At 50.5% G+C, this 25,093-nt stretch overlaps 1 protein-coding gene across 6 annotated transcripts in view; it reads right to left on the bottom strand.

Moving 5' to 3' along the window:
- The window catches only part of TENT4A (terminal nucleotidyltransferase 4A), a 52,454-nt gene extending 30,694 nt beyond the window's left edge, over positions 1 to 21,760 (bottom strand). For all 6 annotated transcript variants that reach the window (XR_009049146.1, XR_009049145.1, XM_057708510.1 and 3 more), the window contains exon 1: positions 21,010 to 21,760. Coding sequence is in view for 4 of the 6 variants with exons in the window: in XM_057708510.1 (XP_057564493.1) it covers positions 21,010 to 21,731 (722 nt within the window). In the remaining 2 variants the exon portion in view is untranslated. The remainder of the gene's footprint in view (positions 1 to 21,009) is intronic.
- Between the last annotated feature and the right edge of the window lie 3,333 nt (positions 21,761 to 25,093).

Raw genomic sequence — 25,093 nt, forward strand, 5'->3', positions numbered from 1 at the left:
GTGTGTGCGTGTCTGTGTGTGTGTGTGTCTGTGTGTGTGTGTAGCGCACCTGACAGGGGACATGTCAATCACCTTCCACGTCACCAAGAGAGACAAAGCACTCAGTAAGCCTGTGCTCAGCTCCGTGCGGCCTGCAGATGTGCCCACAGTGGGCACGTGTCACCTCCAGGTACTAGCGTGCGTGGCCGCATGCAGGTCTCCCCATACGCCCGTGCATCAGCATATCCAAGCGTCTGTTGTAATTAAAGCTACTTAACTTCACTGTATCCAATATTTACATAAATATCAAAGTTTGATTCACAGCATAAGAATAAAAACATAACTTAATTATCAAATGTTTACTTTTCGAATGGCGGTGAAGTAAAGGGATGTGGAATGCATCCCTCTCCACAGATGCACTGGGAATGTACCAAAAGACGCAATAAATCCCACAGAGAACCAACTGAACACCAGCACATGACCTCAGACACCAGAAGGGACCACAAGGAGCCCGACATAACCGGTAGGGAGGCATCTACGACGGCTCAAAGAGGGTGAAGCTGCTGAGCTGTGGCAGACAGGAGGGAGTGAGAAACACACGGAGGGTCTGCAGCGCAGCTCAGCGTTCCCTGACTGAGACGTCGACTCACAGCTGAACAGAGGGTCCGGGAGAGGGAGCGTGGGAACCGGGGAGCTGGTTCAGGGTGAGAAAAATTGTTGCCAGTAAGGTGACGGACTGAGAGGACAGGAGGGAAGAGGGCCGCGGCGAGGAGTGCCTGCCCCTGAGAGCTGCCCGGCTATGATGGCGGCTGGAGGCTGTGGGCTCACGGGCAGGGGGGAGGAGCCACGGGCATAGCCTCTCTCTCTCATTCGGCACCTCTGCAACAGGCAGTGGAGAGACACCCTGCGGGCCACCTAAGGTGCTCAGGGATAACAAGCACCCTCAGGCACTTGGGCGGGGCTAGAGTAAAACCCCTTGGAACGCTGGCAGCAGGGAGGCTGCCAAGAACAAAGAAGCCCAGAGAGAGGCCCAACTCTGAGACATTCTGTTTACACCTGAGCCACTGGCGTCCCTCTGCAACAAGCACTCCAAGCCCAATTGAAACGACAGAGCGCCAATGCTCACCAACTCCCAGGGGAAGGAGCCACTATTGTACCCTCTCCCTCCCCACACACCGATGCTTACAGACGAACAATAAAGGAAGCTCTGCTGCTCACAGAATAATACAAAAAACCCAAGGCGAGTAGAAGGACACTTACAGCTGAGACTCTAAGGAAACAGAAATATTAGTATCAATTCTATTGAACTGGTCCATTCTGGGATCAGTTCCAGTTTTTTTTTTTTTTATTAATTACGATCTTAGTCTTAAGGGATCTACAAGTTTTATAACATTTTGTAAATTCTATTTCTTATTCTATTTTTATTTTTAGCCTTTTCATATACTTCTATTTCTAGCAAAGTTTTTGGTACTACAGACTATATATCTCTCCTACTTTCATCTCTATCCTTTATACATTTCTATTCCCTTCTTTTTATTTACATATTTCCAGGCACACTACGATCTTCTGTTCTTCTGTCTTCCATCCATTTTTAGTTTATTTTAGCTTAACACATAAGCAACACTATCAATCTGCTCAGACTCCTTGCTCTATTCTCCAGATGACACACCACCTTGGTATTTAATATTAGGTTTTTGTCTTTATCTTAGTTCTTAGTACAACTGTCTTATTTCATTCTGAGAATCTCCATTCTGTCTGGCGGTACTCTAGCTCTTTTTTATATTTGATCCTAGCTTTCAATATCTCCCTGGATTTGTGTTTGTAACTGTAAGGTGTTATTTGGTTGTTTGTTTTTGCTTTTGTTTCTGTTTTGTTCTGTTTTGGTTTTCAATTTCTGTTGGGTTTCTCTTTGAATATCTGATAGCATACTGGGGTTCTTCTGTCAGGTCTTCCCAGAGCATAATGTCCTAATGGATTCAGTAACTATGTGTCTTATACATGTATGTGTTTCCTAGACCTAGTATTTGTTTAACCCAACACTCGGACATTAGTCTGGGGCTTGAACAGTCTTCCATAAACCCCTTTATCACTAGGACAAGCAACCCCAGAAGTTTGGACAACCATGAGGAAACAAAGAAACACCATGCAGGCAAAGGAGCAGGAAAAAAACCCACAAGGCCAAATAAATGAAGAGGAAATAGGAAAAATGCTTGAAAAAGAATTCAGAGTAATGATAGTAAAAATGATACAAAATCGCAATAACAAAATAGAGAAAGTACAAGAAACAGTTCATAAGAACTCAGAACTAAAGAAGAAACAAACAGCAATGGATAACAAAATAACTGAAATTAAAAATACTACAGATAGTATAACCAGCAGAATGACTGAGGCAGAAGGACGAATAAGTGAGTTGGAAGATAGAATGGGGGAAGTAACTGCCACAGAGCAGGAAAAAGAAAAAAGAATAAAAAGAATGGAAGACAGTCTCAGAGACCTCAGTGATAACATTAAACGTACCAACATTCGAATCATAGGCATCCCAGAAGAAGAAGAAAAAAAAGAAAGGGTCTGAGAAAATATTTGAAGAGGTTATAGTGGAAAACTTCCCCAACATGGGAAAGGAAATAATTCACCAAGTCCAAGAAGCACAGAGAGTCCCATACAGAATAAACCCAAGGAGAAATACTCCAAGGCACACATTAATCAAACTAACGACAATTAAACACAAAGAAAAAATATTAAAAGCAGCAACAGAAAAGCAACAAATAGCATATAAGGGAAAACCCATAAGGATAACAGCTGACCTTTCTGCAGAAACTCTGCAGGCCAGAAGGGAATGGCAGGATACACTGAAAGTCCTGAAAGAGAGAAACCTACAGCCAAGAATACTCTACCCAGCAAGAATGTCATTCAGATTTGATGGAGAAATCAAAAGTTTTCCAGACAAGCAAAAGTTAAGAGAATTCAGCACCACCAAACAAGCCTTACAACAAGTGCTAAAGGAACTTCTCTAAGTAGGAAACACAAGAAAAGGAAAACACCTACAAATACAAACCCAAAACAATTAAGACAGTGGTAATTGGAACACACATGTCAATAATCACCTTAAATGTAAATGGATTAAATGCTCCAACCAAAAGACACAGACTGGCTGAATGGATACAAAAACAAGACCCTTCTATATGCTGCCTACAAGAAACCCACTTCAGACCAAGGGATACATATAGACTGAAAGTAAAGGGATGGAAAAAGATATTCCATGCAAATGGAAGTCAAAAGAAAGCTGGAGTAGCAATACTCATATCAGACAAATTAGACTTTAAAGTAAAGACTATTACAAGAGACAAGGAAGGACACTACATAATGATCAAGGGATCCATCCAAGAAGAACATATCACAATAGTAAATATCTATGCACCCAACATAGGAGCTCCTCAATACATAAAGCAAATGCTAACAGCCATAAAAGGGGAAATCGACAGTAACAAAATAATAGTGGGAGACTTGAACACCCCACTTACATCAATGGACAGATCATCCAAACAGAAAATAAATAAAGACACACAAGCTTTAAATGACACATTAGACCATCTCGACTTAACTGATATTTAGAGGACATTCCATCCAAAAACAACAGAATACACTTTCTTCTCAAGTGCACATGGAACATTTTCCAGGATAGATCACATCTTGGGTCACAAATCAAACCTCGGCAAATTCAAGAAAACTGAAATCATATCAAGCATCTTCTCAGACCACAACACCATGAGACTAGATATCAATTACTTGAAAAAAACTGTAAGAAATACAAACACATGGAGGCTAAACAACACGCTATTAAACAACCAAGAAATCACTGAAGAAATCAAAGAGGAAATCAAAAAATATCTAGAAACAAATGACAATGAAGACACAACAACCCAAAACCTATGGGACGCAGTAAAAGCAGTTCTAAGAGGGAAGTTTACAGCAGTACAGTCCTACCTTAAGAAACAAGAAAAATATCAGATAAACAACCTAAACTTACACCTAAAACACTGAAAGAAGAACAAAGAAACCCCAAAGGGAGCAGAAGGAAAGAAATCATAAAGATCAGAGCAGAAATAAATGAAAAAGAAAGGAAGGAAGCAATAGCAAAAATTAATAAAACTAAAAGCTGGTTCTTTGAAAAGATAAACAAAATTGATAAACCATTAGCCAGACTCATCAAGAAAAAAAGGGAGAAGATGCAAATCAACAGAATTAGAAATGAAAAAGGAGAAGTAACAATGGACACCACAGAAATACAAAAGATCATGAGAGACTACTACAAGCAACTATATGCCAATAAATTGGATAACCTGGAAGAAATGGATACATTCTTAGAAAAATACAATCTTCCAAGACTGAACCAGGAAGAAATAGAAACTATGAACAGACCAATCACAAGTACAGAAATTGAGGCAGTGATTAAAAATCTCCCAACACACAAAAGCCCAGGACCAGATGGATTCACAGGCGAATTCTAGCAAACATTTAAAGAAGAGCTAACACCTATCCTTCTCAAACTCTTCCAAAATATTGCAGAAGGCGGAACACTCCCAAACGCATTCTACAAGGCCACCATCACCCTGATACCAAAACCAGTCAAAGATGTCACAAAAAAAGAAAACTACAGGTCAATATCACTGATGAATATAGATGCAAAAATCCTCAACAAAATACTAGTTAACAGAATCCAACAGCACATTAAAAAAATCATACACCATGATCAAGTGGGGTTTATCCCTGGGATGCAAGGATTCTTCAATATACACAAATCAATCAACGTGATAGATCATATCAACAAATTGAAGGATAAAAACCATATGATCATCTCAATAGATGCAGAAAAAGCTTCTGACAAAATTCAACATCCATTTATGATAAAAGCTCTCCAGAAAATGGGCATAGAAGGAAATTACCTCAAATAATCAAAGCCATATATGAGAAACCAAAAGCCAACATCGTTCTCAATGGGGAAAAACAGAAAGAATTCCCTCTTAGAACAGGAACAAGACAAGGGTGTCCACTCTCACCATTATTATTCAACATAGTTTTGGAAGTTTCAGCCACAGCAATCAGAGAAGAAAATGAAATAAAAGGAATCTAAATTGGAAAAGAAGAAGTAAAATTGTCACTCTTTGCAGATGACATGATATTATACATAGAAAACCCTAAAGAGGCTACCAGAAAACTGCTAGCACTAACTGATAAATTTAGTAAAGTAGCAGGATACAAAATTAATGCACAGAAATCTCTTGCATTCCTATACACTAACAACAGAAGAGCAGAAACAGAAATTAAGGAAACTCTCCCACTTACCATTTCAATAAAAAGAATAAAATGCCTAGGAATAAACCTGCCTAAGGAGGCAAAAGATCTGTATGCAGAAAACTTTAAGACACTGATGAAAGAAATCAAAAATGACACAAACAGATAGAGGGACATACCATGTTCCTGGATTGGAAGAATCAACATCGTGAAAATGACTGTACTACCCAAAGCAATTTACAGATTCAATGCAATCCCGATCAAACTACCAATGGCATTTTTCACAGAACTACAGCAAGAAATCTTACAATTTGTATGGAAATGCAAAAGACCCCGAATAGCCAAAGCCATCTTCAGAAGGAAAAATGGAGTTGGTGGAATCAGGCTTCCTGACTTCAAACTATACTACAAGGCCATAGTGATCAAGACAGTATGGTACTGGCACAAAAACAGAAAGGAAGATCAATGGAATAGAATAGAGAACTCAGAGGTAAGCCCAAACACATATGGGCACCTTATCTTTGACAAAGGAGGCACAAATATACAATGGAAAAAAGACAGCCTCTTCAATAAGTGGTGCTGGGAAAATTGGACAGCTACATGTAAAAGAATGAAATGAGAACACTTCCTAACACCATACACAAAAATAAACTCAAAATGCATTGAAGACCTACATGTAAGGCCAGACACTATAAAACTCCTGGAGGAAAACATAGGCAGAACACTCTATGACATCCATCAAAGCAACATCCTTTTTGACCCACCTCCTAGAATCATGGAAATAAAATCAAGAATAAACAAATGGGACCTCATGAAACTTAAAAGCTTTTGCACAGCAAAAGAAACCATAAACAAGACAAGAAGGCAGCCCTCAGAATGGGAAAATATAGTTGCCAACGAAACAACGGACAAAGGATTAACCTCCAAAATATACAAGCAGCTCATGAAGCTTAATACCAAAAAAGCAAATAACCCAATTCACAAATGGGCAGAAGACCTAAATAGACATTTCTCCAAAGAAGACATACAGATGGCCAACAAACACATGAAAAGATGCTCAACATCACTGATCATTAGAGAAATGCAAGTCAAAGCCACAATGAGGTATCACCTCACACTGATCAGAATGGTCAACATCACAAAATCTGGAAACAACAAATGTTGGAGAGTGTATGGAGAAAAGGGAACTCTCCTGCACTGTTGGTGGGAATGTAAGCTGGTACAGCCACTATGGAAAACAGTTTGGAGGTTTCTCAAAAAACTACAAATAGAACTACCATATGATCCAGTAATCCCACTGCTGGGCATATACCCAAAGAAAACCATAATCCCAAAAGAAACATGTACCATGATGTTTATTGCAGAACTATTTACAATAGCCAGAACATGGAAGCAACCTAAATGCCCATCAACAAATGAATGGATAAAGAAGATGTGGCATATATATACAATGGAATATTACTCAGCTATAAAAAGGAATGAGATGGAGCTATATGTAATGAGGTGGACAGACCTAGAGTCTGTCATACAGAGTGAAGTAAGTCAGAAAGAGAGAGACAAATATTGTATGCTAACTCATATATACGGAATCTAAAAATGGTACTGATGAACTCAGTGACAAGACAAGAATAAGGATGCAGATGCAGAGAATGGACTGGAGATCTCGAGGTCTGGAGGGTCTGGGGGGTGAAGGGGAAGCTGAGACAAAGTGAGAGAGTAGCATAGACATATATATACTACCAAGTGTAAAATAGATAGTCAGTGGGAAGTTGCTGTATAACAAAGGGAGTTCAGCTCGATGATGGATGATGCCTTGGAGGACTGGGACGGGAAGGGTAGGGGGGAGTCGAGGGAGGGAGGGGATACGGGAATATGTGTATAAACACAGATGATTGACCTTGGTGTACTTCAGAAACTGGTACAGGAGTGTAAAGCAATTATATTCCAATAAAAGAAAATAAAAATAAAAAAACAAATGTTTACTTCCCATTCAATCAGCAGGAATGTCTCCATCCAGTGTAAAGGAGGAAGTAAATCATTTGTACCAATTCGGCTTGGCAGGAACTAGACGTGCCTGCTTCTCCAAGTCTCAGGAGGGGGGCTCCAGGGTCCTGGCTCAAGGCGGCAGGAAGAGCACAGGTCAACCTCCCAAGGCCCCACCATGATGACCAGAAAAAAATTTTAAGCAAAAGACAACACAACAGCGCTGGAAAACTAGCAAAAACAGAAAGGCGGGGAGGGAGGGAGGGCAAAGCACAGAACTTAATGGATCCAAAGGTTTAAGTCAATACTGAAGCAGAGGAAGCAGATGCGAGTCATCGCTCCACGGTTATTTACTGCCAACCCACAGCAGAGCGGGTGCAGCTCTGACCAGGCTATGGAGTAAGCAAGGCGAAAATCAATACGTCCCTCGTGCTCGCTGGGCTGGGCTGGGGGCGCGGAGAAGGGAGCAAAGTAAATAACCCAAATCCACCCAGCACACTACGCAGAGATTCCAAATGGTGGCCACGGCTACTTTACATCAGGTGGCCAGGACAGCCTCCCAAAGAGCTGGTATTGGAGCCAAGATGAAGGGCAAGAGGCAGTCAGATGTGCACAGCTCAAGGGACGAACGTGGAGGGAATGAGAGGAAGTGGGCACGGCCTAGAGCATGGGGGAGCCCGAGTCTGACGCGCCAGCAGTAAGCGTCATCTGTCCCCCTGGGCTGACTTCAGACCAGATGACCAGCAGGCTTCTGAGGACCCCGCGTCCATGGGAGGACTGGGCCAGACAAGCTGGGCCCGAAGGGGCTGAACTAATTCAGGGAACAGACTCCAGGCCCGCAACAAGGTGGCCCACAGACTCACCCTTACACTCGACTCCCCACGCTGGTGGGTCCCAGAAGGGTGAGCCAAAGACACAGCAGCCTCTCAAACCTGCAACCTGGCCTGAGAGGGACAGCTCTAGGGGAGGCGGGAGGGCTCAGGGCACCCTCCGGCCACATCGGCAGAGACGGCAACCCCTGAACACGACGCGGCAAATGAAGAGGAGAGAGAGCCCCAGAACTTCACGAGGACAAGGACCCCAGGGTGGGAGGAGACAGCAGCTGGGATCAGGAAAACCCACTCCCGCGCCTCGTGCTACAGAAGCCGCGGTGAGAACGTGGTCATACACACAGGGTGAGAAGAGAGCGGGGAGCCTCAGGAGAGGACGAGGAAGCCGCTACGCCAACATCTGAGAAGGGCCTGTTTAAGGAAGATGGACAGAGAGGGAAAAGAAAGTGAGTCAAGTCGTCCACGTGGAGAAGGTGGAAGCCTCCCACCAACAGGAGATTGAAACCAGACCCCTATCGAAGGCCCAACCGGGGACCAGCCCCTAACGTCAAGGCAGAGCCCGGTCTGCAGGTGCAAGGGCAGCTGCGGTCCACGAAGGGCTGAGGTGGGGCTGATGCGGCGACCAAGGCTGCAGAAAGGACGAGGTGAGGATGAGAGGAAGGCTTGGCCGGGCGGGCATCCAGAAGAAACCACCTCCCTGAAGCGAGACTGCTCTTGCTGCAGATCTCTGACAACATTCACAGCCAGAGACGTCGGGGAGCACGCCGAGGTCGTGAAGCATGGATCCTGTCCTCCTGGCACATGGCGCCCATGAGCTCTCTTGTACAAACGTGACTCTAGACACACAGCACAGACAGAGCACAGGGGGGCTGCGTGGACCCGTCGAGCAGGCTGAGGGCTGCTGGCCGGGCAGAGTGGAGCGAGGGGCCGAGCGCAGAGCCCACCCCACGCGGGAGCCGGGCAGCACAGCCTCGCGGGCCCTGCCGAAGACGCCTACCAGAACGTGGAAAGGTGCCAGCGTCCCAGTGAGAGCCTGATGCCCAGCGTGACGTCTATGCAAGGACAGAACCCAGACTAACCGACTGCACACTGTGGAGTCTGGGACCAAGGAAGGGTGGCAGGATCTGCTACAAAACGCTGTGGGACCCCCAGCGGCTCTGGGCCTCCATCTCCTTACGTGAAACACGAGGGTGCTGGTGGTACCTGCCACGTGGCATTGTCACGAGGATTTAGTGAATCCAGACAAAGTATTCAGAATTGGGCCTGGTGCTCAGTAAGAGCTCAATAAATGGCAGTGATTATAATTACAGAATACAAATGCCTAACTCACGGTGACAGACACACAACATAATGCAAATCAGGAGCCCGGAGGATGTATAAAGGGCTGTCTCAGTCTGTAATGGAACACCAGAGACTGGGCACCTTAAACAACACACATTTATGTCTCACAGTTCTGGAAGCCGGAAGTCCAAGATCCAGGTTCCAACATGGCCGGGTGACGGGCAGGGCCCTCTTCCTGGCTTGTGGACTTCTCAACGTGTCCTCATGGTGGAGAGAGAACAAGTGAACTCTCTGGTCTTTTCTCATAAGGGCACTAATCCCATGAGGAGGCCCTACCCATGACCGCCTCTAAACCTATCACCTCCCAAGGCCCCACCTTCTAACACTGTCACATTGGGGATGGGGCTTCAACATGTGATGTGGGTGGAGACAACGCCACCCACAGCAAGGAGAACATCGCTACCCTGCCCGGCAGCAAGCAAACTGAAGTGACGTCATTAAAACCTCTACTCTAACTTCCCCTTGCACTTAGCCACATAAGGTTTTTATCATTTTTTCTACGTTCTCAGCCTCAGCAACAACTCTTAGAAATTACTACTATTTAAAGTTGAACATTGCTTTCGCTTTCAAGCAAAATTAATAATTTAGTAAGTTGTATTTAAGGAGAACGTAAATTGTAATAGACATATTTCTGTCGATCGATGCACGTACCCATCCACAGAAGGCTTAGAGAGATGTCTACAATGGCAGTCACCTAATGGGCCCATGGTTGTTTCTGGGGGTAGGGTTGAGAGATTTTTAAGCTTCCTACTTTTTACCAGAAAATACACACAAATCTGTCTTACAAAAAACAACACCATTATTTAAAACTCAGCGTAAAGCATTCTCAGAATCAGTCTCTAATTTTAAAGCAATGAGCGAACAGAACCGTAGAGGCACGGTGCCAGGCACAGCCGTGCTGGCACCGGCTCGTAAAGGAGCCACTGGAGAGCTGCAGGTGGCAGACCAGAGCCTGCTGCTGGCTCTGCGGGAAGCGACTCCGACTCCTCCTGGGTCCACCCGCAGGCCCGCGAGGTGCACAGGGATGGGGCAGGGCTTCACCATGTCCTCCGCAACCCCTGACCTAGAGAATGGAACTCAACGTAAGCAAGTGTTTCCTTCCATTGCTCTGCGGGTCCCGAGATTAAAACGAGGCGCTGTGGAATCAGATTGCCTGGGCTCCATTGCCGGCTCTCCTCCTAGGGCCGTGGGAGCCTCACACCCCCTCTCCCACACCACGCCCCCCTCTCCCACACCCCCCTCTCCCACACCCCCCTCTCCCACACCACGCCCCCTCCCACACCACGCCCCCCTCTCCCACACCACGCCCCCCTCTCCCACACCACGCCCCCTCTCCCACACCACGCCCCTCTCCCACACCACGCCCCCTCTCCCACGCCACGCCCCCTCTCCCACGCCACGCCCCCCTCTCCCACGCCACGCCCCCCTCTCCCACACTGTAAGGAGACAAGAGCTTCTCCCTCTCCTGGGAGGGGCGAGGGCTCAGCAGGGCCAGTGACGGTTATTACCATGACAAGTACAGAGAACCACTCTCTTGATGGGAGCGAAGGGGAAAGCTGAAGCATCCAGCTGCTATGGAAGGCTCCAGAAGCAAGCCACCTTCACCAGCCCAGCCTTCTACTTACTTCCTATGGGCTTACTCTCAAGCCGCACGATCCCAAGAGACCCTTTTTCACTCCTACCAATTTTGCAAGCTTCCCTTCATTCCAGGCCTTAACCTGTGACAATTCCCCCCAGTCCCCATTCTTTGGAATTTGGTCTCAGTTCTACATTCTTATTTCTATCCATCATCTTGTACTTAGGTTTGTACCTCTGTCTCTTGTGAGTCAGTCTTGGAGAGAGACACCAACTTTTTAGACAGATTCCTCACCCACTTTTTTCCAGGAGATAACTTAATTATAATACTTCAGAATTTCTTTGCATTTCACAAGCCTTGCAAAGTATCCTCTTTTCTATTTCAGTCATTTCAGAGTTAAACTTCAATTTTTTAATCTGTTTGTTTAAAATGAGAAAAGATGCCAATAATCAAAGTATTCTTTACTGCATGGCGCTAAGGCTCCCACCTCTGCCAGTTCACCAAGTTCCTGCTTCTGGCCCTTCATCCGAGCGCACCAACCCCCTTCCTGGGAGGCAAGATGAAGCACGGGGGTTCTCCTGTCAAGCAGGCCTGCGCTGATGCTCCGTTCTATTATTTTCTAACTGTACCTTGGGCAAGATGCTTCATCGGCCAAGACAACCTGCCTCTTTTTAAAACGAGTTACTGTGCAGAGGAACTGGGAGAAAGCAGGACCTACGGTGAGGGCAGCGCCTGACACCAAGGAAGGAGGCAGTCGGCAAACACGCGCCAGTCCTGCTTCTCCGTCTTTCAATGGTCTTTCAGAAAAACACAAGTCATCAAAAGCTTCATTTTTCATAAATTGCGACTTCTAAGAATGATCCAGATGGTAGGAGTCCTGCTGCCTCCACCACAACTTCCCCCCAGGCAGTTTTGGAATGTCTGGGGGAAGCAGGGACTCCTTGTACTACAGCAGCAGGATGGGCTTCTGGTCCCTGGGGCCTCCCCCAGTGCTCCCCCACCCTACCTCCCACATCTCTGTCATTGCTCATCTGACCCTCAACGTCCTTTCAAGAGGCCCTAGGCCCCTCTGCCCCAGTCTGCTCTCTCTCTAGGAAAGCAGAAAAGCAAATGGCCCTCAACAGACACACTGAAAACCAGATCTGCAGAGCAAGCTGCTAGCTTCCATCCCAGCATCTTGGGAAGTCTCCTTCATTTAAGACTGTTTGCAGCTCCCCAGCGTCAAAGCCAGACTGACACTTCCATGTACAGCACCTTTGGCCAGATCAAATCAGCCTAAGCTTTGCTTTTCTGTCTACAAAACAAGAGAAATATTACCTCTTTCACGGGCCTGCTCTGAGTACGCAGAGAGCGCAGAGCCGACCCCACGCTGGAGCCCCTGTGCTGCTGCTGCTGCCCAAGGAGACTGCCCGGCAGGAAGAGGCTGGATGACGGCACCAGCGGGTGTGCAGAGGTGCAAAGAACCACCACCTGCCTGCTGGACCATACACCCTGAGCCGCAGGGTGGTTCCATGGCGTCCTCTGCTAGGAGCCCATTTTATGCTTCACGTGTTACTGAAACAGCAGCCCTCTGAAAAGGATTTACACTAGAAAACTCAGAAGCACAATTTCTGGAGCTTTCCAATGGTAACTTGCTGAGCAGCACAGCTTTTCCCGTTGTTTGTGGATTTATTCACGCAGCGGCTACTGAATCAAGCCCTGTGTTTCCACGACAGAATCTAAAGCTGCTGCAGTTTGGTGCTGTCCAAACATAAGACCGTTTACATTTTAACTAAAATGGAATACAATTAAAACCCAGTTCCTCAGTCCCATCACTCACATTTCCAGTGCTCAGTGGCCACATGTGGCCAGTGGGTAGTATACTGGGCAGCACAGAACTAGAGCCCCCCAACCCTTGCAGAAGGTTCCACAGGTGGTGCCACTCTAGTTCTGACCCTCCCAGGCCCTCAGCTCTGTTTCCTGCACTATATACAAAATATGCGCTAAAAGCTGCAAAGAGCTCAAAGAAACAATGTAACATCCACTCCTTCCACTCTAAACAGAACAAGACCAAAATCCCAAACAATTCTAAACAAGTTAGGCAAGGCAACATACGCTCACCTCATAAATACATCAGGAAGACCCTGCAAGCTCTGGGAAGACAAGATTCTTACTTAAAACCTAGAAGACACATGACTCAGGCATTGTTTAAATTTTCTTTTGTTTTTTTTTTTTGTTTGTTTGTTTTTATTTTAAATTTTTAAAAATAGAAAAGTTTGTCTTGGCTCAAAGGGAGAAAGTATTTCCATGGCATTAGGTGGGTCTATCTCCAGCTGTGCCCGCTGCCTGGCCTGAAGACACCAACTGTAGCCTTCAGCAGTCTCTCCAAGAGAAAAGTTTTGACCTGAGAGGGAAAGCTGTCTGCATCCAGTTGGCAAGAAGAACCACCTAATTTTTGGTTTCGATTTCTTTAAAGAGAGGAGAAAAGGAAAGGAGAGGCCTTCCTAATTCCCCCACGTGACCACTCACACAGGGAGCCCATGTCTCCTTTCTCTAAAACGCACACCCTATGACAGCGATGGGGCAGGCCCCCTCCACGGGCGCGACGCTGAGGCTCAGAAGTCAGCACCCTTGATGAAGCCAGCCAAGTCCAGACCCAGGAACCAGGCTACCTGAGATGCAGGCTAACCCTGTAAGCTCAAGGCCTCACACATGCTTCCCGATGGAGCTAAAGGGTTCAAATGAAAAAGTGACATGCAAATAGTTCGATTTTTCATTTCCCTTTAATTCCTGCATTCCAGCCGTTCCTTCAGATTCCCAGGATTCCAGAAACGTTATCATCTGAAATCTCTTTCAAACATGAAAAGATATAAACTACCTACATCCACATGTTATCACTTAGGAAATGAACTCTGATCTCAAACCACAGAGAGCTTAAACAGTTGTGCAGAGCAGCTGATTTGGGAATTAAAAAGAGCACAAACCCATAATAAAAAGGCATAGTGCTGATAATCGAAACCACTCCCCACCAAGGGGAAACTCAGAGCCCTCCAGCGAGTCTGCCTGTCAGTGGTCAGTGCAAAGAAGGAAAAGCCGCACCAGGGCGGGGCCCAGCCTCCACCCGCCCCCACTCCCGCACAACCAACACAGGGAGCACAGGCCTCCGAAGCCCAGGCCACGTGCGAACAGGTCACAGGACACTCACCAGGTACCAAGGTTTCTGACTTTTCATGTTAGGTATTAAGTTTCTAGTAAGAAAAAGAGACCATGTAAAACTAAATGGAGATGCCTTTCTAACAGACAATAGAATTTTTGTTGAATGTTTTCTGTTTTTACATTTTGTGTTGCAAGGCTTAAAACTGATTTAACCACACTCTTCAGGAAGGCAGGCAGATACACTGTAAGGGATTTTACTTTATTCTGCATTTAAATAACTTCAGAGTTGGCAATCAAGTCTTTAGAAATTCTAAGACAAACAGCAGAACTTATTTTTAGCATTTGGTTTATTTAAACCCTGCAGACTGGCCACACCTCCCTTGCTCCTCTAAGCTGCCAGATTCTTCCTTCCTTTCTTTCATTCATTCACTCACTCACCAGACACGTACTCAGCAGTGGCTAGGGCATGCTTGGCACTGGGAACTGCAGGCTAAGACACAGTCCATCTTCCCCCGAAGGGACATGGGAGGGCAGGGGTCAGTTTTTAAGAGCAGCAGTAACTCCAACAGGAAGGGACAGAGCTCTGAGGCAGTGGTTCTGGGACGACACCACTCCCATTAACCTGGGCTGCAGGACGGGGGGTGTGGGATCTTCTGCAAAGCCAGGACGGACGTCAGTGCAGCCTTAGCATTCAGACTCCAGAGGCAACCCGGGCGAGTCACCGACCAGCCTCCCCCCAACAGGAATGGCACCTTCTCTAAGCTGGCCAATGCTGGACACCTCACACATGGGACTTTTCAATCACTGCAATTTTCATATGTTCATTCACGTGGCTTTCACATGAACTCTTCTCAGATGACATATTTTAAGAGCAGTCCACACGAGAGAGGCACAGAAAGGCACTCATGGCTACGATCACTCTGGCTGCCGCTGAGTTCAGCGGGGACAACCAAGCCAGAGGACAGACAATCTGCAAGAGTCACCGTCACGGGCTGGAGTCCAGTCGAAGGAGAGAAGCGTTGGAAACGAAAACACAACCCATGTTCCCACAGCAGAAGAGTCTACCTACGAGAGAACAGCTGCACGTGCAGCAAGCAGCCCCCAGAAGATTCCAGACCCTGATGCCCAGAACCTGCAGCTGTGATGAAATCACCATCACTCTGTGAGCATACTGAATTATTATGGGTCCTTAACACAGACTGTCACCTGTGTGGACCTGACCCAACTCCACGAGTCCTCACAGCAGAAGGCTTCCTCCAGCTGGCAGAGACATCCAGAGATGCAAAGCCCTGTGGCCAGTTTGTACATGGAAGGGCCTCGAGCCACAAGATGCAGGTGGCTTAAAGGAGCAGAGAGAGGCCCCAGCCGGCAGCCAGCAAGTGATCAGGGACCTCAGTCCTACAACCACAGGGAACGGGATCATGCCAGTCACAGGAGTGAGTGCGCAGGAGGAGCCCTGAGCTCCGGCAGAGAGTGTAGCCGGCAGCCCCGGGATTTCAGCTGGACGCGTGCCCCAGCAGAGAAGCCAGCCCCCAGCCCCAAGCTCCAACCCACAGGCCCTGAGAGACACCCACGGGCACTGCTGTAAAGCCACTGTGCCTGTGGACATTTGTTACACAGAAGCAGCAAACCAGTGTGGCACAGAAATCTCAGCATAAGACGTTTCATTCATAGTGCAAATCCCAAGCCATCGGGGAGATGCACCACGACCACCTCGCTGGGAGGCTCCTTCTCACTGGAGCAGACATCCGGGGCACCTGTCCCGATTTCCAAGACCACCCATGGTCCTTTCTCAGGTGCCACACCCACTCAGCAACCTCCTGAAAGGAGAAATCCCTGACATGTGACCAGAGTCTTCTAGACGGGCCTCTTACAACGACTTTCCAGGACTCTAGTGAGGGTGATTCGGTCATCTGTCCCCTGAGAGCCTATGTTCTGGTTATATCATCAAAATCAAGTTTCTGAATTTGAACATTACAGGTGTTTGTTTACTACAACCCTCTTTTACTCCACAACCAAAAACCCGAATCTTAAACCATAATGACCTGACCACAGCGCACACAGCTACATTTTCGAAGGACAACTATTATCTCTCCCTCCATTTACATGAATCCACTTAAAACGGGGACCAAAATTTCATATTAAATAGTGACCAAAAGAAGGTCTGACGACTTTACTTTGAAAAACAAACCTTAAATTATGAAAAACTTTTTACTTTAAAATACTTAAAAATACTTTCAGAAGCATTAAGTCACAACCACATGTCACATCTAATGGGCAGCAATGGTGCTGCCTTGGCACTGCTTTTCCATCTGGAGCTCAGCAGCAGGACATCCACAGCAGGAGCAGCCAGGAGGCCAGTTCTTACATCATTTGAGGGCCCACTTTTCAAAGGACCCTTAGCCAGCCTGTCTACTATCCTAACCCTCCACTTCCAGAGCTCTGTCCTGCCCCTTCCTGCTCCTCCTCCTCCTCGGCAGCCCCTTCTCTTAGGGTCAGTTGTGCTACCTGTGCCCGTCCTCATTTACCAGTGCCCAGGCGTCACTTTCCCTGACCCTGTCACAGCCAGCATCTTGTGCTAGATTTTCAATTTCACTTTGCAGAGACTGGCCCTGCTGCAAGGGGCAGGAACGAGGATGCAACTATCACACAGGTAGGAGTGTCTGAGTGGGAGGCAATTTCACGAACTGTCTGTGCAGCAGCAAACCCATGCCCAGCACATCACCCCCGGGGCCTCCGAGAACCAACACTCGGAAAACAAGGCCCACGTGTGCCACCACCTCGCAGTAACCACCCTCATGCATCCCGGGACGTTTACAGGAAGAGACCAGAATAAGACAAAGGCAACGAGAGTGGGGACAGCCATGGTCCATGGTGCTAGACCTTCACCTGTGCCCTCCCACTGCTCCCCGAAGGACGCGCCAGGGGAGACCATTCACTGGACTGCGGGTGGTGCCACATCAGGCTGGAGCCACAGAGGAAGAGGAGGGATCCTGAATCTTCTCCAGGCGCTGACTCGGAGAAAGGAGAGAAGAGAACACGCGTGGAGGCAGGAAGAACCCAGGCTGGGGCCTGCGGGGTATGGCTGGCCACTCCTCTGAGCGACATCTGTGTTTCTCACAAACTTCACACTGACTTTTCTTTGGGGGGACAGAAGACATTAAAAAAGTGAAATGCCATCAAGGGACCTGCAGGGAGGGTGCTGCGTGTGACTCTGCACAGTGCGGGCAGGCCCAAGAGCACAAACTCCTCCCAACCCAAGCCTAGGCAGGGCCCGGACTGCAGGCACCCTCCAGGGAGCTGGGTTCTCTCTCATTCCAGGATGTCCTTCCTGGGGGTCTACAGGGCACCAGAGTATCTGAGGGTCACACTCCCACTCTCACTTACACAGGACTTTTCTTTGCCTTTAAACTGAGGTTTCTGAAGCTGTTGAGACTGATCGGGGCAAAGGAACAAAGAACTGCTGGTTCAGGAGGCCGGGGCCGGCGAGAGTGGCAGCGGCCAGAGGCCAGGACACATGCACAGGCACGGTGAGCCTGTCCACGCACCCTCCCGCATCTCTAGGTCAGAAGCCCAGGTAGAGAGCACACCTCACACCGCCCATACTGTTCCCAAAAGACTGAGAGTTCAACCAAAAAGATGCACTGAGAACTAGAGCCAACAGCAGCTCCAAAACAAGAACTTGGCCTTCTCCACTCTGAAGGTTCTAGTGCTAATTCCTGTCTGCTCTCACCTGCTTTTTCTTCGTCCTACTTGAGGATGAAAAGAGGCTGGCCATCGCAAAAGGTGGCCACCAGGCAAAGTTCCCAAAGGGCAGAAACCTCCCCAAGAAAGAAGGGATGGTGCCAGCTGCTACACAGGCTACAGGCAAAGGCTCAACTGGGTTCAGCTGATGCTACTCTAACTCCCAGCCACCAGCAGCTGCTAACCTTTCTTGAGGATTGCAGTCACTGTCTTTCCAGAAATGCTGTGCTGAGACTAGATGGGCTGAGCAACTTATCAACAAGATTCTTTTCTGCTGGCTGGCTAGGGCTCTCTTACCTCAGTTCTTACCCTTTCTAAGCCACAGGTGAGAGACTTTCTGGTGGCCTTCCTCATTGCTCTGGATATGCTGGTGGCCAAGAGCAAGTTCCAGACACAGCTATTTCTCGGTACCAAAAGGTTAGTTCCCAGAAGCCCAGCGGGCCCTGCGCAAACGGCTGATCATCAGAGATGCCTCCCTCCTCCCACCACAGGCAAACTCACCAGCTCCACTGCTACTCTGGTCCACTATTCCTCCTCTCTGCCATTCGAAACTGGCAGTCCGCTAGGATTCAGAGCAGTGAACCAAGCACAGGGCACTCGCCCTCCGGGCACATGGCAGGCAACCCTACCGGGCTCCTCCTCTAGGCAGGGATGGCAGAGCGTGGACAGACCTGGGGCCACCCACAGAGGCAGGCAAAGAAGGGCAGCCAACAAAGTCTGCCTATTGAGGTGGGCTGAAACGCAGCACTCCTGGCCACTTCGGAGCCCACGCTTCAGCCCTATACCACGTGAAGTCAACTTCTAACAGGCTGGCAGGGGTGGAGACCCTGACAGAGAGGGAGCACAGACCCCAAACAGGGCCCAGAGTGGCGGCACCTAGGAGACAGGCCAGGTGTCAGGCTTTGCCTCTAACCTGCAGGGTGCGAGGGAGGTGCCCAAGGGGTGGGACCTGACCAAACATGCTGGCAGAGGAAAGCACCCCACGGGCAACACTGGGAAAGGTCCGGGGGGTGGGGGGGGGGGGCGGGAAGATTACACGATGACCACCTCGGGCTCCAGGAGCAAGCTCACTAGAGATGACGACAGTCCACGGGAAGGGGAGGAGCACAGGTAGACAGAGACTGGACAGGCAGTGCTCATGGGCCCTAGGCAGGGGCACCCCCAGATTCAGGTTTCCCAGTCAAAATCCCAAGGCTGTATCTCCCATGTCAACCCCTCCCCCAGATCCCAGCTCAGCACCTGGCAGGTAGTAGGCTCATTTACTAAGAAAAGTGACAGCAACCTACGTACTGAGGCTTAGTAGAAACCACAGGTGAGGAAACAGCTTCCAGAGCCTCAACAGTTTGCCAAGGGCATCACACTGGCATTGCTACCAGCTCATGAGAAAAAAAAGTGGGACTCCAGAGAGCCTGGGCCCCAAAATGCTCTGCAAGTGAAGACCACATGTCCTCCTGTTTTCCTAGTGCTAAGACACAGTCAATTTCAGTTAGGAGACAGGCTGGAAACCTACAGGCCCCTCCAAAGAGCTCTTACATTTAATGCCATACATCAAGAAACTGTGCCCCAACACCTCTTCTCAGAAAGTCCAAGTAAGAACCAGGAGGACAGAGGGAACAGGAGGCTGGACTCCTACCTGGAGCCAAAGTGCATGCTCAAGGCTTCAGGGAATATAAGAAAGTAACGGATTCCAACCCACAGCAGGTGAAACAAGTTGCAGAATGCACAGATATTACTGTGTATCACACACCCTTTATAAAGTAGTATCAACTTAAGTGTTTTACGACATACTTCAAAAGAGATTAAACAGATCTATGGGGGGGGGGGAAGTTACTTTAAGAAATGATCCCAATGTCTAGCAATTGTGGGATTTACAAGACTCTAATGTTTTACAACCCTAACACCCTGGAAATTCCTTAGGTGCCCTTTAAGTAAGCACGAGATTACACAAAGAAAATCTATGACTTAAGTCCTGAAATAATGACATAAACCCTCCATACAGATAGCTGGTTTCCAGGTGCTCAGAAAAGCACAGGAAGGCAAAAGGGCTGTGCAAGCAGCACTCACGCTGAGCAGCCTCACCTGGGACTGCTCCAACACACACACACACCCACACACACCCACACACACACACACACCACACACACACACACCCCCCACACACACACACACACCACACACACACCCACACACACACCACACACACACACCCACCCCCCCCACACACACACCCCCACACCCACACCCCCCCCCCCACACACACACACCTTTCTCACCAGTTCCTGCGCCTGTAATTGCACTAACCCTAAAAGGAACTTCGAATCCCCATTAGGCTGATGTGGAAATACTTAAATTAGAGATGACACCCGCCAGAGAATAAATATTTGCTATCAACGTTTTTACTTTCTTTGAATGCTACTAACTTGCTTAAAAAAAAAAAAACAAAAACCTGCAGATGACGCCACTTGTCAATTTCGGCACAAAATTAAACCGTAACAGGCAAGCCCTCTCCCGAAAGAGTCATTTCTAAATTTGCTGTTGGTTAGATTGGGTCGCTACCAAAAATCTAGTCCTCTTCTAAAAATGGATTTTCTCTGAGGGAAAAAGTTAACATGTAACCAATACTTACCTTCAACTTGATTCAAGTTCCCGACAATAGTTAAATCCTCTGCAATGTAACATAAAACTCCACACCTCATCTGCAGCCCACTCTGACACGAGATCCCTAACTGTGGGGCAGGAGGGAATTCACAGAGAAAGGGCGCGACCTCCTCTCCAGTTGCGCCCCGGAGGAAAGGAAAACCTCTGTGCGAGTCATGAATTCAGCGGCCCCTTTCCTGTACCGTTAGCTCTGGAATCCGGACATTTCGCTCCTTTACAAAAGGAGTCTGAGATGGGAACAATAAATTAAAGCCCTTCTAGCAGAGTCGGACCTTGGCCTCCAACATGCACCCTCAAATCAGAAGGGAGCCCGACAGGGGCGGCCGAGCCCCCGCGCGCTGCCCGGAGAGCCTCGCGGCGGGATGGCACGGCCCCGGGCCGGGGCGGGCCGGGGTCCCCACTCGGGGTGGGGGAGGGGGGAGGCGCCGGCCCCCCGCTCCCCGGCCCCCGCGCCGCGCCGCGCGCACTCACCCCTGGATGCCCGGGCTGTACGCGCGGCTCTTCCACGGCGTGCCGGGCCGCGGCGCCTGGGGCCCGGGGCCGCCCCCTCCGCTCAGCGCGGCCGCGCGGCTGCCGGACAGCAGGTAGTTGAGGCCGTACGTGCTGGCCTTGTTCTCGCGTTTCCGGCGGCCCGGGTGGAACTGGTGGAGCTGCGGCGGGGAGCCGGCGGGCGCGGGGCCGCGCGGTCCCGGGTGCCCGTTGGCCGCTCCGGGGGCGCTCGGAGGCCCGTCGGCGAAGTGGCAGAAGGCGCCGCCGCGGCCGCCGCCCGCCCGGCCGAGCGAGGCGCCGCTGGAGGACGACGAGGAGCAGCCGGGGCTCTCGGTGCCCGACTCGGCGTTGGACGAGGACGAGGACGACGAGGACGACGACAGCGACGGCGACTTGTGCAGGCGCCGGGCGCCCTCGGCCGCGGGCCCGAGCGCCGTCAGCAGCGCGGGGGGCAGCGCGCCGGGCCCGGGCGCGGGCGGCGGGGGGGACGCGGAGGGCAGCGCGGGCCCCGCCAGGCTGCCGCCGCCCAGCCCGGCCGCCCCCGCCGCGGCCGCGGGGTCCAGCGCGGGCGAGTTGAGGCAGAAGTAGGACGCGAAGCCCGAACCGCCGCGGCCCACGCCCTGCGAGGTCTCCCAGATCTGCATCCACAGGGCATTGGCCGGCCCTTTCTGCTCGGGCTGGATCCAGGCCACGCGCGGATCCATCCACGCGCCGCCCCGCGGGCCCGGGCGCCCGCCCGCCCCGCCGCGGCCCCGCCCCCGCCGCGCCCCGAGCCCCGGCCGCGCCGCGCACGGGCGCACGGACGGACGCACAGACAGACGGACACACGGACGGGCGGACGGGCCTGCGGCTCGGGCCGGCGCGCGGCGGCTCCCGTCGGGGTCCCGGCTCGCGGCGGCCGCGCGGGCTGCTCTGGCCGGCCGGGCTGCCCTCACGCGGCGCGGGGTGGGCGCGGGGGCGGCGGCGGCGGTGGCGTTCCACACCCGCCGGCGGGAGAGGCCATCGGAGGGGGCGGCCGGCTGGGCGGGCGGGCCGAGGGGGCGGACGCAGGCGCCGCGCGGCCCGGGACCCGCGGGAGGGCCGCCGCCGAGCGCCGGGCCCTGGCTCACGCTGGCGCCGCTCGCTCCGCGCTCCTGCGGCGGCGGCGAAGAGACACGCTCGGCGGCGACGGGGCGCGGGGGAAGGAGGGGGCGCCGCCGCCTCCGCTCCAATGAGGGGCGGGGAGGAAGCGCGGCCGCCCTCGCCGGGGCCGCGAGGCCAGTGCGCACGCGCGGCCGATTTCAAACCCTCACGCGACAGCGCCGCCTTGGCGACCGCGCCTGCGCACCGGGGGCGCTCCTCGACGAGGGCGCGGGGCACCGCGTCGGAAGGCTACGCGACAGGGCGGGGCTGGAGGCGGGCGGCGGCGGCGGCGACTTCGCGGGCCTTTCTAGGCCAGGCGGGGCTGCGGCGGGGCCGGCAGAAGCCGGCCCCGCCTCCCGCCGCCGCCGCCGCCGCGCGCAGGCCGAGGCGTGGAGACATGCGCGCTGGCCCCCGGGGCGCTGGGCCGCGCTGCGCGTGCGCGGGGGCAGCTTCGCGGGGCCCCCGCCGGCCCTGCGTGGGGAGCTGGCCGAACCCGCCGCGGCCCCTCGTGTGGGCGCCCGTCCGCGTGCTAGCCGGCGTCCTCTGGGAGGCGCGGGCCCCGGAGCCGCTGCCAGGAACCGGGCCCCGGGGTGGGGTGAGGGGGGGCCTTGGCGGAGCGCTTGTCTGCCGGTCTCCCCACAGGCTGTCTTGTTTTCTTTTTAAAAAATGATTTTCTACGCAGCGAGATGATGTTAAAACCTTCCAGCGTAGGCCGCCGGTGCGGTTCCCCGAGACGGCTTTGGCAGCGCTGCCCATCAGAGAACCAGCCCGCGCGCCTGGGTCGTCGGGCCGCGTGGCCTTGGCTCTCCAAGCTGGCACGGGGGTCCGCAGGGCTCGCTGGGGAATTCATGGCCCCGCTGTCTGCTCGCTGAGTTCCCCGAGTCCAGGGGATGCTCTCAGCCGGGTCTGACAGTAGTGTTGTTGGGAACGCAAAGCTGACCGCGCATTCTGTGACGTCCAAAGCAGACTGGTTTGTGCCGGACTGCCTGCCGGACCCCGGGCGGGCCCCACCCGTCCTGGCCCGAGCCCGGGCAATGCGTTCCCCGGGCCAGGCAGCTTCACGGAACCGAGCCGGGGCCCTGGGGCTGTCTGCCTCCCTCCCGCAGCGCCTGGGTGCCGTTCTTGTTAGACGTGTGGGAACAAGGCGTATTTCAGATGGTGTCTTCGTCGTCTGCATCACAGATGACTAGACATTACTAAGTGCTTGACACTTCAAACCTCGTACCAACATGAAAAGTCCGTGTATTGCATACTAAGGTATTTTGCCAGATGATGTAACTTGATAGAAGTAGCTGTTTTGGTTCAGACGTTTTTCAGTACCTGTATATTGTACATGTGGAAAGTATGAGCAGGGATTAGAACATGTCCCCTTAAACGAACGACAGATAATGACACGCGAACAAGCCAGTCGTTATCTGGAACTCCTTGCTTCCAGTGACTCAGGCCAAAATCCTTGGAGTCATCCCAGCCTCCTCTCTCTGTGGCCAATACACCCTCTTGGCTTCACCTGCAGAAACAGCCAAAATCCTACAGCCACCGCTCAGTCCACTCTACCCGCCACCTACACCAATATTTTTAGCCTATTTTAAACTGTGCCTTCTAGCTGGTTTCCCCCATTCCGTTCTTGCCCCCTTTGGCATTGTCTCCTTACAGCCCCTTGAGTGATTCTTTAGAAAAAGAAAGTGTTGGGGTTTTTTTGAAAAAATAAGATCGTGCCACTTTTCTGCTCAAAGTCCTCTGGTGGCTTTCTCACTCAACCTTACTGTGACCTGCCAGTCTATACATTGTCTGATCCCGCAACCTAGCCTGCTCAAGTCACAAGCCAGCGGGCACACTCCTACCTCAGGACCTTTACACGTACTGTTACATCTGCCAGGGATGCTCTTCCCCCAGGTGTCCCTCCCCACTGTCAGGTCTTAGGAATTCCAGGTGGCTCTGCTTAAACTACAACCCTAACCCTCAAAACTCCCTACTACCCTTCCCTGCTTTATTATTCTTAGCATTTATCTCCATTAGTTTCCTAGGGCCATGTAACAAAATACCACAAGCCAGATGGCTTAAAACAGCAGAAATTTATTCTCTCACAATCCGGAAGGCTAAAAATCTGAAATCAGGGTGTTGCCAGGGCCATGCTTTCTTTGAGGGCACTAAGGGAAAATCTTACTCTTAACTTCCGGTGTTGCCAGCAAGTCTTGGTGTTCCTTGGCTTGTTAGTACATCACTCCAATCTCTGCCTCCCTCATTGCATGGGGTTTTTCCTGTGTGTTTGTCTCTTCTCTTCTTATAAAAATACCATTTACATTGGATTAGGACTCACGCGATTGACCTCATCTTAACTTGACTACATCTGCAAAGACCCTATTTCCAAATAAAGTAACATTCTACCAATACCCAGGGTTAGGACTTGAACATATCTTTTGCGGGACACAATTCAACCCAGTATAGCATCTAATATAAATTTTATTTACTTTATCATCTGTGTCCCCTCACCCCATTGGAATGTAAGCTCCACAGGAGAAGAATTTTTATCTGTCCTTTTCCCTGCCGGGGGCCAGCTCAAAGACTGTGTCCAGCAGGTGACAGGTCCTCAGTGAACACTGGTGGGATGACCAATGGTCACCTAACCGATGCAATGGGAATGAAAGCAGGCAGGCAGCTTGCCCAACTTCCAGGATCTATTATACACCTTGTCACTGTTTACTTGTTTTCAACATTTTAAGCCTTCCCCTCGCCCCCCCACCCCCACCCCCACCCCCATGACCTCCCACTCTGTCTTTGCTGTCTACCTCTGGCTAATCCCTTTTGGTCTGATTCATCAGCCAGTGGTCAACTTCTTGTATTCATATTCGGATTTTGTTACTTATTCATTCAATCATAAATCTTTTTTTTAGAAGCACTATATCTCTTTATGTAAATCAAGAAACAATACTGAGGGCAGAATGCA

Source organism: Hippopotamus amphibius, chromosome 15 (assembly GCF_030028045.1).
Source record: "Hippopotamus amphibius kiboko isolate mHipAmp2 chromosome 15, mHipAmp2.hap2, whole genome shotgun sequence".
Taxonomy (NCBI): Eukaryota; Metazoa; Chordata; class Mammalia; order Artiodactyla; family Hippopotamidae; genus Hippopotamus; species Hippopotamus amphibius.